At 36.6% G+C, this 12,844-nt stretch overlaps 1 protein-coding gene across 3 annotated transcripts in view; it reads right to left on the bottom strand.

Annotated features, from left to right (window-relative positions):
• The window catches only part of CCDC141 (coiled-coil domain containing 141), a 73,456-nt gene that overhangs the window by 17,221 nt on the left and 43,391 nt on the right, over positions 1 to 12,844 (bottom strand). For 2 of the 3 annotated variants that reach the window (XM_064167261.1, XM_064167252.1), the window contains exons 17-23: positions 10,897 to 11,046; positions 7,173 to 7,313; positions 5,951 to 6,145; positions 4,332 to 4,515; positions 3,019 to 3,128; positions 1,391 to 1,496; positions 680 to 762 (exon numbers count right to left, since the gene is read on the bottom strand). In XM_064167261.1, the coding sequence (XP_064023331.1) occupies positions 680 to 762; positions 1,391 to 1,496; positions 3,019 to 3,128; positions 4,332 to 4,515; positions 5,951 to 6,145; positions 7,173 to 7,313; positions 10,897 to 11,046 (969 nt within the window). Of the gene's footprint in view, positions 1 to 679; positions 763 to 1,387; positions 1,497 to 3,018; positions 3,129 to 4,331; positions 4,516 to 5,950; positions 6,146 to 7,172; positions 7,314 to 10,896; positions 11,047 to 12,844 lie in introns of all 3 variants that reach the window. The other variant, XM_064167243.1, reaches the window with a different exon arrangement.

Here is a 12,844-nt window from a genome sequence, read left to right as displayed (position 1 = left end):
ATTACTGTCATAAAGCATAGGTCTGGTTTTGTATTTACTGCATTTCTAAGATTACCTTTATTCACTGACAATTTGAAATATTTCATATTCATTTACTGTATACCCATGAATAAGACATTATCTTCTCTTATTCTGTTATTTCTCTTTTCCCCACCCCCCAGATTTTATTCTAAATGCACATTCAGTCTTTACCTAATTTCCTTTCCATTGTTCTCAACATGCAAACCATGCTTTGGAACTTTGCATGGAATTTAGCAACCAATATGTAACTGAAATGTTTTAAGGTGAGGGTGAAGACAACTGTTTGATATTGAGTCCTGATATTTATTTGATGCATTATACCAACAGTATAGCAAATTATCTATGACATTATGTTGTACCAAGAGTACAGCAGATTATCTGTAACATAATGTTACACTATCTATCTGGAGTCATGCTCCACCATGTGTTTGCCATCACTGAATTCCTGTTATTTACACAATTACAAAGCTGAAGCAGTTCTGTGGTGTTTAGCACTGGCCATTTGTAATACCATCCATGAGAATACAAGCAAAACTCACTAATCTATGGCAATAAAGACCCTTTTTGAGATTAAAAAAAGAGGAAGATTCCATGAAGAGTACACACAATATCCATAAATTCTATTTAAAGTAAATCAATCAACATGAATGTCAGACACCTGTTTATTGTTGGAAGGAGACAGAGTATTTCTTTTCTCAGTAATCCTTTCTGAATGCCTAAGCAATTTATCTGATGCCAGTTAAAGGAAAAATGTTTTAAAATAACTTATTCCTTCCTTAGGTCCTTAATGACTCAACAAAGAGCCCTAATTTCCTCTGCTACTTAGTTCAAATTCTGAATTGTAAGGCTTCTCTTATAGCATATTATTTACAAATCAAATACTTTCATAGCTTGTCTCTAAGGATTATGTGAATATTAGTTCTCTGGGCAGTACTGACAGCAATCTCCTCTATTACATTCTATATCACCCCAAGCCTGATTATGAAAGAGAGAGCAGGAAGGAAGAATGGTCAAAAGGAGGACTTTTGCATCATGGAGGACACTCTGGCAGGAAGATCAAAGGAAAATTCGTAAAAGATGATGTAAATAGTATTGGTTTAGATTTTGTTTTTTTAAAAAAGGAGACACATAGTAAGAAGAATGAAGGCCAAAACATTTTAAATCCAGATGGAGGAATACATGGGTTGATTAGAAGGTAAAGGGATGACTAGAAATAAGAAAAGAGAAAGAGAAAAATGACTGAGATTACAGTGATTACATCCAATGTAATGGAAGTTTCAAGACAGAAAAGCAAGGAACTTTCCAGCAATACACAAAGCCTTTTAACAAACAGAGACACAGGTAAGAAGAAATAAAATCTAAATAACCTGCTGCTTTCCGTCCTCTTCTCTGTCTTTAGTAACAACCTCACATGCTTCTTGAACATTTCTCTCTTCTTTTTTAACAGGGAACAACTCTTCAGAAAACTCAGCTTTCTGCCATGTGAAAAGAAAAATAAGTAAACTTATAAACAATAGAGGGTAGCAATCGTTAGAATGCCAAATTACTGGTTCAATACAACAGAGTAGGAAACAACTCAAAACAACCTCCAAATAACTCTGATTTTAAAAAAAGATATCATTTTACAATTAGTGAAATTAGTCAAAATGCTATGATTGTTCTGAAAATTCACATCCCTTTAAAATATATTCATATTGTGCTGAGTTGGCAAAAAAGATCAAAGTCTTAAGCCTTCTTCTGACAGATCTTGAGGCTGTCATTCTGCACACAAGAGCATTTATGTAACAGATGGATTAGGAAAAGAACTTTGAAAAACCTAGTTATCATTTATATTGAAGCTTCTTTATGGTCACTGTGCAAGGAAAAGGCCACTTTCTAGTAATCTAACAACTTCTGGAACTCATCACATCTAGGAAGGTTCTATTCCCCTACTACTCTGAGAAGTCTGAGAGAGATATTTGTATACAAATATCTGAGGGGTGGGTGTCAAACAGATGGGGGCCAATATTTTTTTGGTGGTCAGCAGCAATAGGACAAGGAACAGTGGCTACAAATTAGAATGCAGAAAGTTTCACATCAACATGAGGAGAAACTTCTTTACAGTGAGGGTGACAGAGCATTGAAACAGACTGCCTAGAGAGGTTGTGGCGTTTCCTTCTCTGGAGGCTCAAAATCTGCCTGGATGTGTTCCTGTATGAACTACCCTAGGTGATCTTGCCTTGGCAGAGAGGTTGGACTCGATCTCTGGAGGTCCTTTCCAACCTCTAAAGTCCTATGATTCTGGAGTCACCGTGCCTGGAGGTGTTCAAGGAAAGACTGAATGAGGCACTTAGTGCCATGGTCTAGTTGACTGGATAGGGCTGGGTGCTAGGTTGGACTGTATGATCTTGGAGGTCTTTTCCAACCTGGTTGATTCTATGAAAGTAGTCCTCTCAGCTGTTTTCCATAACTCATCCTTAGTTGATGCTTTAGACTTAATTACATTCAAAGAAGTTTAACACAATATGAAAATTAAAACATTGTTCTCCTAAGTATTTATGTTATAAGCAATTTTCTTCTAATTTAAATTACTTCCATTTTATCCCAAGTTATTTTTCAGGATGCTTTTTCCTACAGGAAGCTAATCTAGGTTGTTTTTGCCATTTTATAGATCTAGGACTTAGCTATATTACAGTCCCAAGGGAAGATGCAATATATATAAAAACACTTGTCTAGATACTCAGAGAAACCATGGCATTTCCCTCTAAAAGTTACTTGAAGGCAGTAAAAGTTCGGAAAGAAGCTGAGAAAAAGAAGCCTAGGAGGAGTTAGTGGACAAACAAACAGCAATTCATTGATTCATTGAAATAATTACCTAAGATAATAGAAAAGTAAACAATTACAAAATTCTTCATACTGCCATAGATGGCACTCAGTTAAAAGTAGTATTTCAAACACTAAACCTGATAAGTTGATGCAGATGCAATACATTCTCCAGTAAAAAAGAAATTAAAATACCTTAATCTCCTTAAGTTCTCTCAGAGATCTGCACAACTCATCAACAGAATTAATTATTTCTTTATACTTTAATACAGCTTTCTCAACATGCTTCTCTCCTTCTTCAATACCTACAAAGGTAAAACAACATGAAAATAATATAGAATAACTCAAACAGATATTTAACAATGTGCTTTGTAACCCAAATATACTATAGTAATTACATTTTGCTATGTTTTATTTTGGTGAAAGAGTCCTGTGTTTTGCAGCAATGTGCTTTCCTACCTCCTACTAGCTCATAGTCACTACCAGTTTTCTGCTAAGCTTGAACACAATTTTGTCTGGTTAAAGATACTGTTTTCAAAGATGCTGACCTCGTGAAGTGTCTCGTAAAACTAGTTATCTTATTACACATCTAGGAGGCACTTAGATCCTTGATATAAGAAATACAAACACAGGCAGGATGGAAAGGGCTTTTCCTATGTAATAATGTAAAAAACCCAAAGCAGCTTCCTTCTCTCCACACACATAATCAAATGGTGTCAATAATCCATTCTGTCAGCTCCTTTCCTGCAGTAGGAATGTTTAAATGATAAGGTTTAAAAAAAAAAATTAAGAGCACTCTATGCTTCCATGTAGTCTTCTCAAAGCTAATTAGAGGAGTTTAAAAGCACAGTTTGAATCGATTGGGTTTTTTTAAGATTCATGCTTTGAATCAATAGGCTATACCTCATCATGTCGCATCTGACTTGGTCACTTGTCTCTGCATAAAACAACTATAACAATTTCAACAAGTGCAAGAAGAAAAGCAAGACATGAAGTTTGCTGACCTTGAGTCTTTTTGGTCAACAGTTTTCCAAATCAATACAATTGCATGTACAGTACTTGCATAACAAACCATATTTTTTTGCAAATAAAATGCTTAATAAAGTTGGCAATCAAATAATGCTAACTAGTGTTATCATAATAAAATTCCCTCAGCATTGAGGTATATCACCATAACATGATTTTACTTCAAAGACTTGCCTGTTATGAGATAGCATAAGCCATGAAATCTTAATTCCAAGCTCATAAATATTACAAGGACATTCACGCTTTGATTTCATAGTGAACTCAGGCTGTGTACAGAGAATCAGGAAACAACCAGACTCATGAGTATTTTTATTGTTTAAATGTTTGTTCTGAAATCCCTTACCTCTTCCAGTCAATACTTTTAAACAACTGATTTTTAAACTTCCTGGGATTGTTTTCTTACATGAACAAACCTAAGCACTTGCTTTCTCCTGTTACTGTAATTTTTTTCCCCCATAGTGCATTACCAGACAGTTGCTCACCATATAATTGCTCAGCAAGGTCTATAATCTGCTGAATTCTTTCTTCTTGTTGAGGCACTGTAGGCTCAATGAACTTATTGAATTGCTTGTAGAGAGTCTCTATTGCCTCTTTAGTTTCGCATTCTGCAGAATACTTGCCAACTCTAACAACTGTTGCACTTACATCTTCAAACCAAAATTGACACTAAGGAATAAAATATTGTATTATAATGAATGGCATAGACTAGTCTGTTCTTAGACAGTCCTCACCCAGTGGCATTCAATAGGTCTTAAATTATCAGATTTAAATTCAACCTGAAAAATATTTTTTATTACCAATGTCACTTCAAATATTAATTGCTGCTAAATTTTCTTTCAATGCTAGTTGCACATTCATCTTGCAAGCACGAGGAGGTTATTTGTTAACATTTCTGCATACATATGTTTTATTTCTGGGTTCATTCTGTCTTGTATACCAACTGACAATTTAATAAACTTCTTATCATGGTCACAGTTACACCTCTGCAAGGGCAGCAAGGTTACTTAGATTTGGTCTACTTGCAAAGAGTTTCTGGGCTCAACAACCACTGAAAGTTTCTAGGATCTTTCTTCTGACAAGAATGGGCTTTAGAATATACCCTTTAACATTTTGGGGTAACAATACTCAGAGGGCATAATCTGGTGTTCACTCAGTACCATCTGTATTGCAGCGTTACATCAAGCAGCTAATAATCATCAGTTTGAGCTGTGAATGAAAACAGCATTTAAGACATTCCTATTTACTCTTCTGTTGACTAAAAGGTGATACTTTACATTGAGTTAAAAAAAAAAGTTAGTCTTTAGCATTTAGATCACTTTGGAGATACAAGCAGTGTTATTTCTAAAAATAAACAGTGATGACAGGAATGTGCTTGCTTCACAGCAGATGCACCACCACAATGTGGCAAGAGGGAAAATACTATCTCAAACCTTTTTTTTTCTTCTAAGAAAAGACAATGAACGAGGCAGTTCTCCAAAGCATTGAAGTTATAGAACTTTCAAAAAAGACTCAGACAGCAGTTCATGAAAACAACCAAAAACCACCACCAAGGAAACCCCACCAAATGAACACTTACATATTTCTACTTAAAATAAATAATCATTTAAAAAAATAATACCATCAAAAAATCCCAACATGTTGTTTTGAAGGAACTGAATATTTTACCTTTCAGTTCCAAAATTAGATACCATGCAGACAGCTCTTCCTGAGGGCTTAACAAAGTGGATATTGTGAAAACCTGGCTCTTGTGGTTTGACAGCTTTCAAAGAGCACTTCATAGCAATTTCTGTGCTGTCTCAGGAAATACTGAGAAAAAAAAATGAGCTCATAAGGATGACCACAGATATGCTGAATCACTATGGAAGTCATAGAGAGGTATAGACCCCCGTGATATATGCATAGCACTGCATGGTCAAAGTGGGTGGGGTTTTTTTCCCTTTCTCTACAAAATTGGTAGAAGAAAATGTGTTTCTATTAGTTTCAGAAACCACAGATTTTTTTTTTTTTTTTTTTTGCCAGAAGTAGTAGAAACATATTCTTATATCCCAGTTCTGGACCTAAATTATTACATATACAGTGGGGATCTCAGGTTTACTTGTACCTCTTCCATCATCTGTTGTAGATGCTCCGTAAGATCCAGGTTTCTCTTGTAATCCTCCACAACTCTGCTAAAGTCATTCAGCTGCTTTTGTAAGTCACTGATTGACCCCAAGAGGACTGTAGATTTAACATTAAGTTCATGTTCTACATAGCCAATTACTTTATTCTCTAAATTATCCATCTTCTTTTTAAGAACCTGTTTAAAAGATGGAGCAATATTAAATACTGCAACCAAAATATTTCTATTTTTTAGAAATAAAAAGGAAAAAAAAAACATGGGCAAATCCACACCTATTTTGTGTCCTGTGTTTAAAAAATGACAAATGATTTTTCAAAAATGTAGGGAACTGGAGGGCTTCTGCAATGCAGATTAAAATCCAAGTCACGTTTTTCTCTGAGTAACAGGGAACCTCGTGATGTATTTTGAATATCACAGTCACAGAATAGTATGCATTGGAAAGGATGTCTGGGGATCATCTAGTCCAACATCCCTGATAAAGCAGGTTTGCGTAGACCAGGTTGCACAGGAATGTGCCCAGGAAGGTTTTGAAAGTCTCCTGAGAAGGACACTCCACAACCTCTGAGCAGCTTGTTCCAGTGCTCCATTACTCTCTAATTAAAGGGGTTTTTTCTTATATTCAGATAGCACCTCTGTATTCTAGCTTGTGCCCTTTGTCCCTTGCCCTACCACTGGGCACTACAGAAGAGAGGGAGTCCATACCTATCCCCTTGACATCTGCCCTTCAGATGTTTAGAAATATTGAGAAGATGCCTTCAGCCTTTTCCAGACTAAAGAGCCCCAGCTTCTCCTTGTAAGACAGATGTTCCTCATCATCTTTGTAGACTTCCATTGGACCATCTCCAGTAGTTTCCTGCCACTCTCAAACTGATGAGGCCAGGACTGGACACAGTACTCCAGATATGGCCTAACTAGGGCAGAGTAGAGGGGAAGGAGAACCTCTCTCAATGTGCTGGTCGCTTTTTTCTTAATGCACCTCAGGATACCATTGACCTTCTTGGCCACAAAGCCATATTGTTATCTCGTAGTTAACTCATTATCCACCAGGACTACCAGGTCCTTCTCTGCAGATCTGCCTTTTAGCAGATCAGCTAACCTGAACTGGCACAGGAGCTTATTCTTCCCCAGGTGTAGGACTCTACACTTGCCCTCAAACACATGCCACAGCAATTCAGCCAGCAAAGAATAGAATTTCTAGTATTACCTGCATTTTGTCTGCATACATATCAACTTGCTGAATCTGTACTTTAAGTACTTTCAAATTCCGAGCTTTTTCAGTTTTCTTAATGTAGTTAAACTTCAAATTGTTAAATTTCTTTTTGAGATCCTTAAATGATTCTCCAAGCTGAAAAAGAGTAGCATATTTGTTGGTTAAAAAAAAAGGCACATTTCAGTTTTGTTTTTTTTGTTTTTTTTTTTTTTTTTCAAGAGCTGTTTCTAAGGCCACAATCTAAACACTGAAAATTTAATAGAGAAATTACTAATACCATCCCATCCCACCAAGCATCCTTTTTTTTCCCCCTCAGAATATCTTTCCAGTAGTGGAAATTCATAATCTTGCTAAATCAACATTTTTACATTCCAGATGCTGAGAATTGTTTCCAGAATGGCTGAAGCTAAAAAAATAGAATGAGATAAAGGATGAGATCCCTGCTCAGTCAACCTCTCTATATGCAAGAGCTTCAACGGCTTTTACCTAGAGTCCTAGGTCCTCTAGTTATGCACATTTAGTGGAAATGGCTAGTCATGAAAATGTATACATATATTTAGTTTCCAGGAAAAACATATTTTTACTGGGTTTGGGAAAGTAAATATTTGTTTATTCATTATTATTTATATCAAGTTGCATGTTAGGTTTTGTTTGAGCTTTTTTCCCCCTTCCATCTGCATCTAACAAGTTACACAGGGGCTTAATTTTTATGTACTCTCCTAGTCCAAACATCTTAGTATAATTATTCACAGCATACAAAGATGAACCTAGATCTGTGTAGAATTTAGATCTATACTACATCAGTACTGGCCTTTCAAATAACTATTCCATGAGCATAGTAGTAGAGATTCTACCTAACAGACACTCAAGAAAAGCTTTTGCTAAGTACAGCTAAATAGTTTTGGTACTATATCAGATTTTCATTACCATTTAGCACAGAGTTGCTGCAAAAAGATCAATGTTAGGGAAAATTACAGTAAAATTAATTAAGATTAACTGTTACGTCTGGTTACAAAGAGTCCATGCCTTTCAAGACCTTTCATATGGACTTATATGACCAGAAATCTATACTTCTAAATTCAGTTATATTAGATTTGCTGTAAAACTCTTTTGTTACTTAGATGGATGCAGCTAAGTTTTCTTTAATCTGAGACATACTGCAAAAGCCAGAATGATAAGGATGACACTGATGAAGTTCTAATAAGCTAGCTTCATTTACACACCTGTGGATGAGATGCACTGCCAATTTACCAGAAGCTTAATGAATCACAGAATCCTAGAATCAGCCAGGTTGGAAGAGACCTCCAAGATCATCCAGTCCAACCTAGCACCCAGCCCTATCCAGTCATCTAGACCATGGCACTAAATGCCTCATCCAGGCTTTTCTTGCACATTAAAAAGAAGAGTCTTATATGATCAGCATAATTTTTTAAATAATATATATACCAATGGAATTAACCATAATATAGGGTTGTTATATTTTTTCCTAATGCCTTTCATCTTGCTTTAATATCCTCTTAGAAGTGTGCCATTAATAGACCATATGTTATTCTTTGTATTGGCAATGTTATGTAAGTAAGCATTACAGTTAAACTGTCTTTAAAAGGACTATGACTTTTTTCAATATCATTTTTTCAATTTTTTTTTCTCTGAAGGCCATGTAATTTGCACTTTTACTTACTGCAACACATCTTTTAAATATTACAGTTACCTTTGAACGCCTTCAAGCTAGAGATAGAGAACCAGGTAAGTAAAACTTGCTTAAAATATGCTTCTGGTAAAACTTGCTTAAAATATGCTTCTGGTACCTTATAAAAGGAATCATTTTAATTACATTGTATTCTGTGATCACATTTTTTTAACTGTTTATGAGAAATTGATAGAATTTGAAATAGAAAAATATTTTTTAAATCCTAGGGATTTTTTTTTTCATAATTTCATATTCCTTGGAATGTAGAATAAATTATCTAAAGTCATGTTTATCTAAAGAAACTGTTACAAAAGAAATGCAGCAGTTTTAATGCTTTAAAGTCCATTTCTCCAGACACACAGGGAAAAAAATTAATTAATTTTAACAAGTTCAAGTTGTATCCAAAATTTGATATTTATTGAATATATTTGAGGCTTTTTTAATAGCAAAAAGTATTACAAACTTCTCCCTGTTCCCCTCCCCACCAAAGAACACAGGAAATAATGAATGCTTGTTTTGCAGCTGCTGTTATTGGAACAGGTAGCAATCAATTATTATTATTGTCATTACATACTAATGTTAATCCATATATATTTTTTATTTTCATTTCAAGTGGGATGTTGCCACTTTACTCCAGTACTGAATAAGCAGATGGTGTTCTCTCAGTGTAATGGAAAGGAAGGGAATTCTACCACCGGCACTGTGATCAGTTAATTTAAGCTCTTTATCCCACATAAGTACACAGAATAATATCATCTACCTAAAAGCCCTGTGTTAATAAAACCACCTTTGCAGAGCAATATTTTGTATTCAGAACACGAGAGCCTTATTTGCTAGTTTAATTTTGAGGGAAAGAAGTGATGAGCAAGAGTTTATTTTAGTTTATTTCACTGGCTTAGGCACATACACAGGCTAGTGATCCTTTATAATGCCAGAGGCTTTCCTCGCAGCAGTACATGAAATAAGGTCACCTTGTTTCAGATATGATGGCTCATGTGTCAAAGGTCTGCAGCTGCTGCCACTCTTCAGATTCAGCTCAGACTTACACATCATGCCTTCAGAGTGCATGTACACAACTACTGTTATCAGCAGCAATGGTACCAAAGATGATACATGGTTGCCAATGTTTAGAAATCTAAAAGTATCTCATTTGTCCACTGCTTCCTGCAAAATTAAAAGTACCAAAGGAACTATACATCCTAATATCTGTAGTGACCTCAGTTCGAAGGAACTTTGTAACTTATCCATTGTGTCATAGTCATTAATCAGGCAGCTGTTCCTAACTATAGTTGGCCTGTCACAAGTGGAGAATGATAGCGGAGAAGACACGGTTAGGTGCTGATTGCTCCGATTTATCACACAACTAAAAGCAAATTATAAAGCTGCTTTAAAGATGTTTCTGTTATCAGAATGGTTCTAGTAAAACGTTTTGCTTCCTGTATGAGCTAGTCTAGGAGGTACTTCAATGTTGTTAGTCACTTTCCCCTTTGCATTTGAACAGGAAACTTTCAGTAACTCTACTAATAAAAAAAGGATGTGTGAAAGTCGGTTGTTGAAAATAGATTTTCCAAGTGGCAAAGACTGGATAGGGCTGGGTGCTAGGTTGGACTGGATGATCTTGGAGGTCTCTTACAACCTGGTTGATTCTATGATTAAAGAACAGCCATCCAGGAAATGGTGGGGAAAGATAAGATCCTGATCGAGTCATTAATGGCTCTACTCTGGTGACTCTGACAAAGTACAGTAGTTATTTAATTGTGGATTTATTTAGCAAAGGATAAAAATCAGAAAAGGTAACTTTTGGTACCTGTTTTTTCCACCACCTGCACTTCATGCTACAGGGAACATTAGTGTGAAAGCCTGCCAAGTTAGATTGCAGTTTCTGTGCTTCATGGATGTATAGAAGTGCAATCTAAAGAACAAGTGTAGAGGCCATCTGTATAACTTCAATGCCTCTAGGCTTCTGTATTGCAGAACACAACAGCCTTTTTGACAGTCATTTAACATGCTGGGATTTATGTAATTTACCTCATTTATCTCCTCTTGAGTGGTGCAGTGCTGGAAATGCTGTGACAGTTCCTCCTCATACTTACTGGCTTTGGAACTCCAGTTAATGCTATCGCACTCAAATCTAGCAATTTCTTGCTTCAGGTTCGTTACAGAAACATTCAAGCAATGCTAAAAAGGCAGTAGACAAAAAATGAATGCAACTCAGAAAATTTATTGCTTTAGCCTATTTAAAATTAAAATAATTTTGAGGTAAAACATGCATAGTCAATCACAGTGGGCTAGGACAAGTTATTAAACTTCTACTGGAACAAAGACAAGTACGCAACAGTTTAAACCACTAGAGGAGTAGTTTTCAGTCAAAATCACAACTCACACACAGTGTTTGTTTTGAGCAACGAGGAAACAGCCTATTCTAAGTTCTTTACCACATGAAGATTAGCTCAATTCTGCTGTTGATCAGTTTATGGAGTCTGAGGAGCAGACTGGGCATGCGGCTGATGGGGCACAAGGGAACACCTTGCTTTCTCCCTACTAAATGTATAAAGGGCAATAACGATTCTGCCCTGAGTAAATAATTTCTTTATAAAAATATCAGTTTTATCACGCAAATTGGTCATGAATTCACTAATAAGGTATTGTTGTAGGCCAGAACAGGCAAAAATAGACGTGAACATGTCCTAGCTTGCCCAGATATGTTTTGCTGTTCTCCCTCCTTCTGTTGTGGGGAGAAGCAACCACAGGAAAGAGGCCAAAGAACCTGGAGCCACTGAGTCCAAGAACTCTGGCTTGCCTAGACTTGTTTTTCTCCTGTATACATCCTGTGGTAAACAAGGTACACACTTAGCTTGTGCCTGCCTCATGCAAGGCCTATGTTTTTCCCAAATTTGGGTAAAGCAAGCCTATGTCTTCACCTAATATGTTCAGACTCAGCTAACTGCCGTTCTAATTGGCTGTTCTGTGTCCGAAGGTCTATTAGTCTCGGGCTATATTAATAAAAAGAGATGAGCAGGTAACACAATGTGCTCTGCTGTCATATTCATGCTTGCCTGCCACCATTGCTCTCTGCTTCTGACAGTGTCCTGCCTCACTGCCTTATTGCATCATGAACTGCCTGGAACTGCCTGCCTCGAGTGTAGCAGGAATGGGCTCTCAATGTCTCCATGCAATCGGCCTGCATAGCCAGTGTGACATTGTGCTGAGATTGCACGTCACATGACATCCTGCCTACACCCGAAAGTCTCTTGCAAGATGGGAAGTCCTGCAGCTACACATCCAGAGGAGCCAGGATAAGGTCAGAGATTGTCTGCCTCCTTTTCCCAGCATCCTGTGAGGCCTGGGAAGAATCAGAAGCCTCAGCAGCTGACAAGGCATTGACAGAACTCCCTGAAAGTGTTCGGGTGCTGTCTGAAGCTGTAGCTAGCCCTGCAAATAGGGAAATAATATTATGCGAGTAAATATGTAAAGCCTCTTGTAATTGGCCATTGCCTTCTGCCATAAGCAGAAAAATGCTTCCTGAGTGCATCTAGTGGACAAACGACACATTGACAACTTTATACAGAAATATACAAGTTAAAAGTAGTACAGAAACACAACACCCCTGCCAGAAATCAGAGTCCCCAGAAGGGGCTCCCAACAACCCTTACACCTTCTTTCCACCCCTCTATCTTATCCCAGAGTTTGCTTTACATGTGAGGTGAGGTTGGAGGATTGGCAAAGTGGGGTTAGAAAGCATTATTATTATATTTCCTTTTTGTTCTTTCATTATCCTTTCTTTATATGAGAATAAATATGCAAAACAACCTTGACCAAGTAGCAAGAATCTAACAGATAGATGTGGCATTTGAAAAATCACCAACAGGGTCTTGAACTGCACAGATACTGCAGAACAGAAAGTCATTTTTTTTTCTAAGCAATGATATTTAAAAAATATATATTTATTCCTTACTTCAAATTTACTTCAGTGTTT

The sequence above is a fragment of the Pogoniulus pusillus genome, chromosome 2 (genome assembly GCF_015220805.1).
Source record: "Pogoniulus pusillus isolate bPogPus1 chromosome 2, bPogPus1.pri, whole genome shotgun sequence".
NCBI classification, from domain to species: Eukaryota; Metazoa; Chordata; class Aves; order Piciformes; family Lybiidae; genus Pogoniulus; species Pogoniulus pusillus.
Note: the sequence above shows the minus strand (reverse complement) of the source record. Positions and strands in the feature narration are given on the sequence as shown.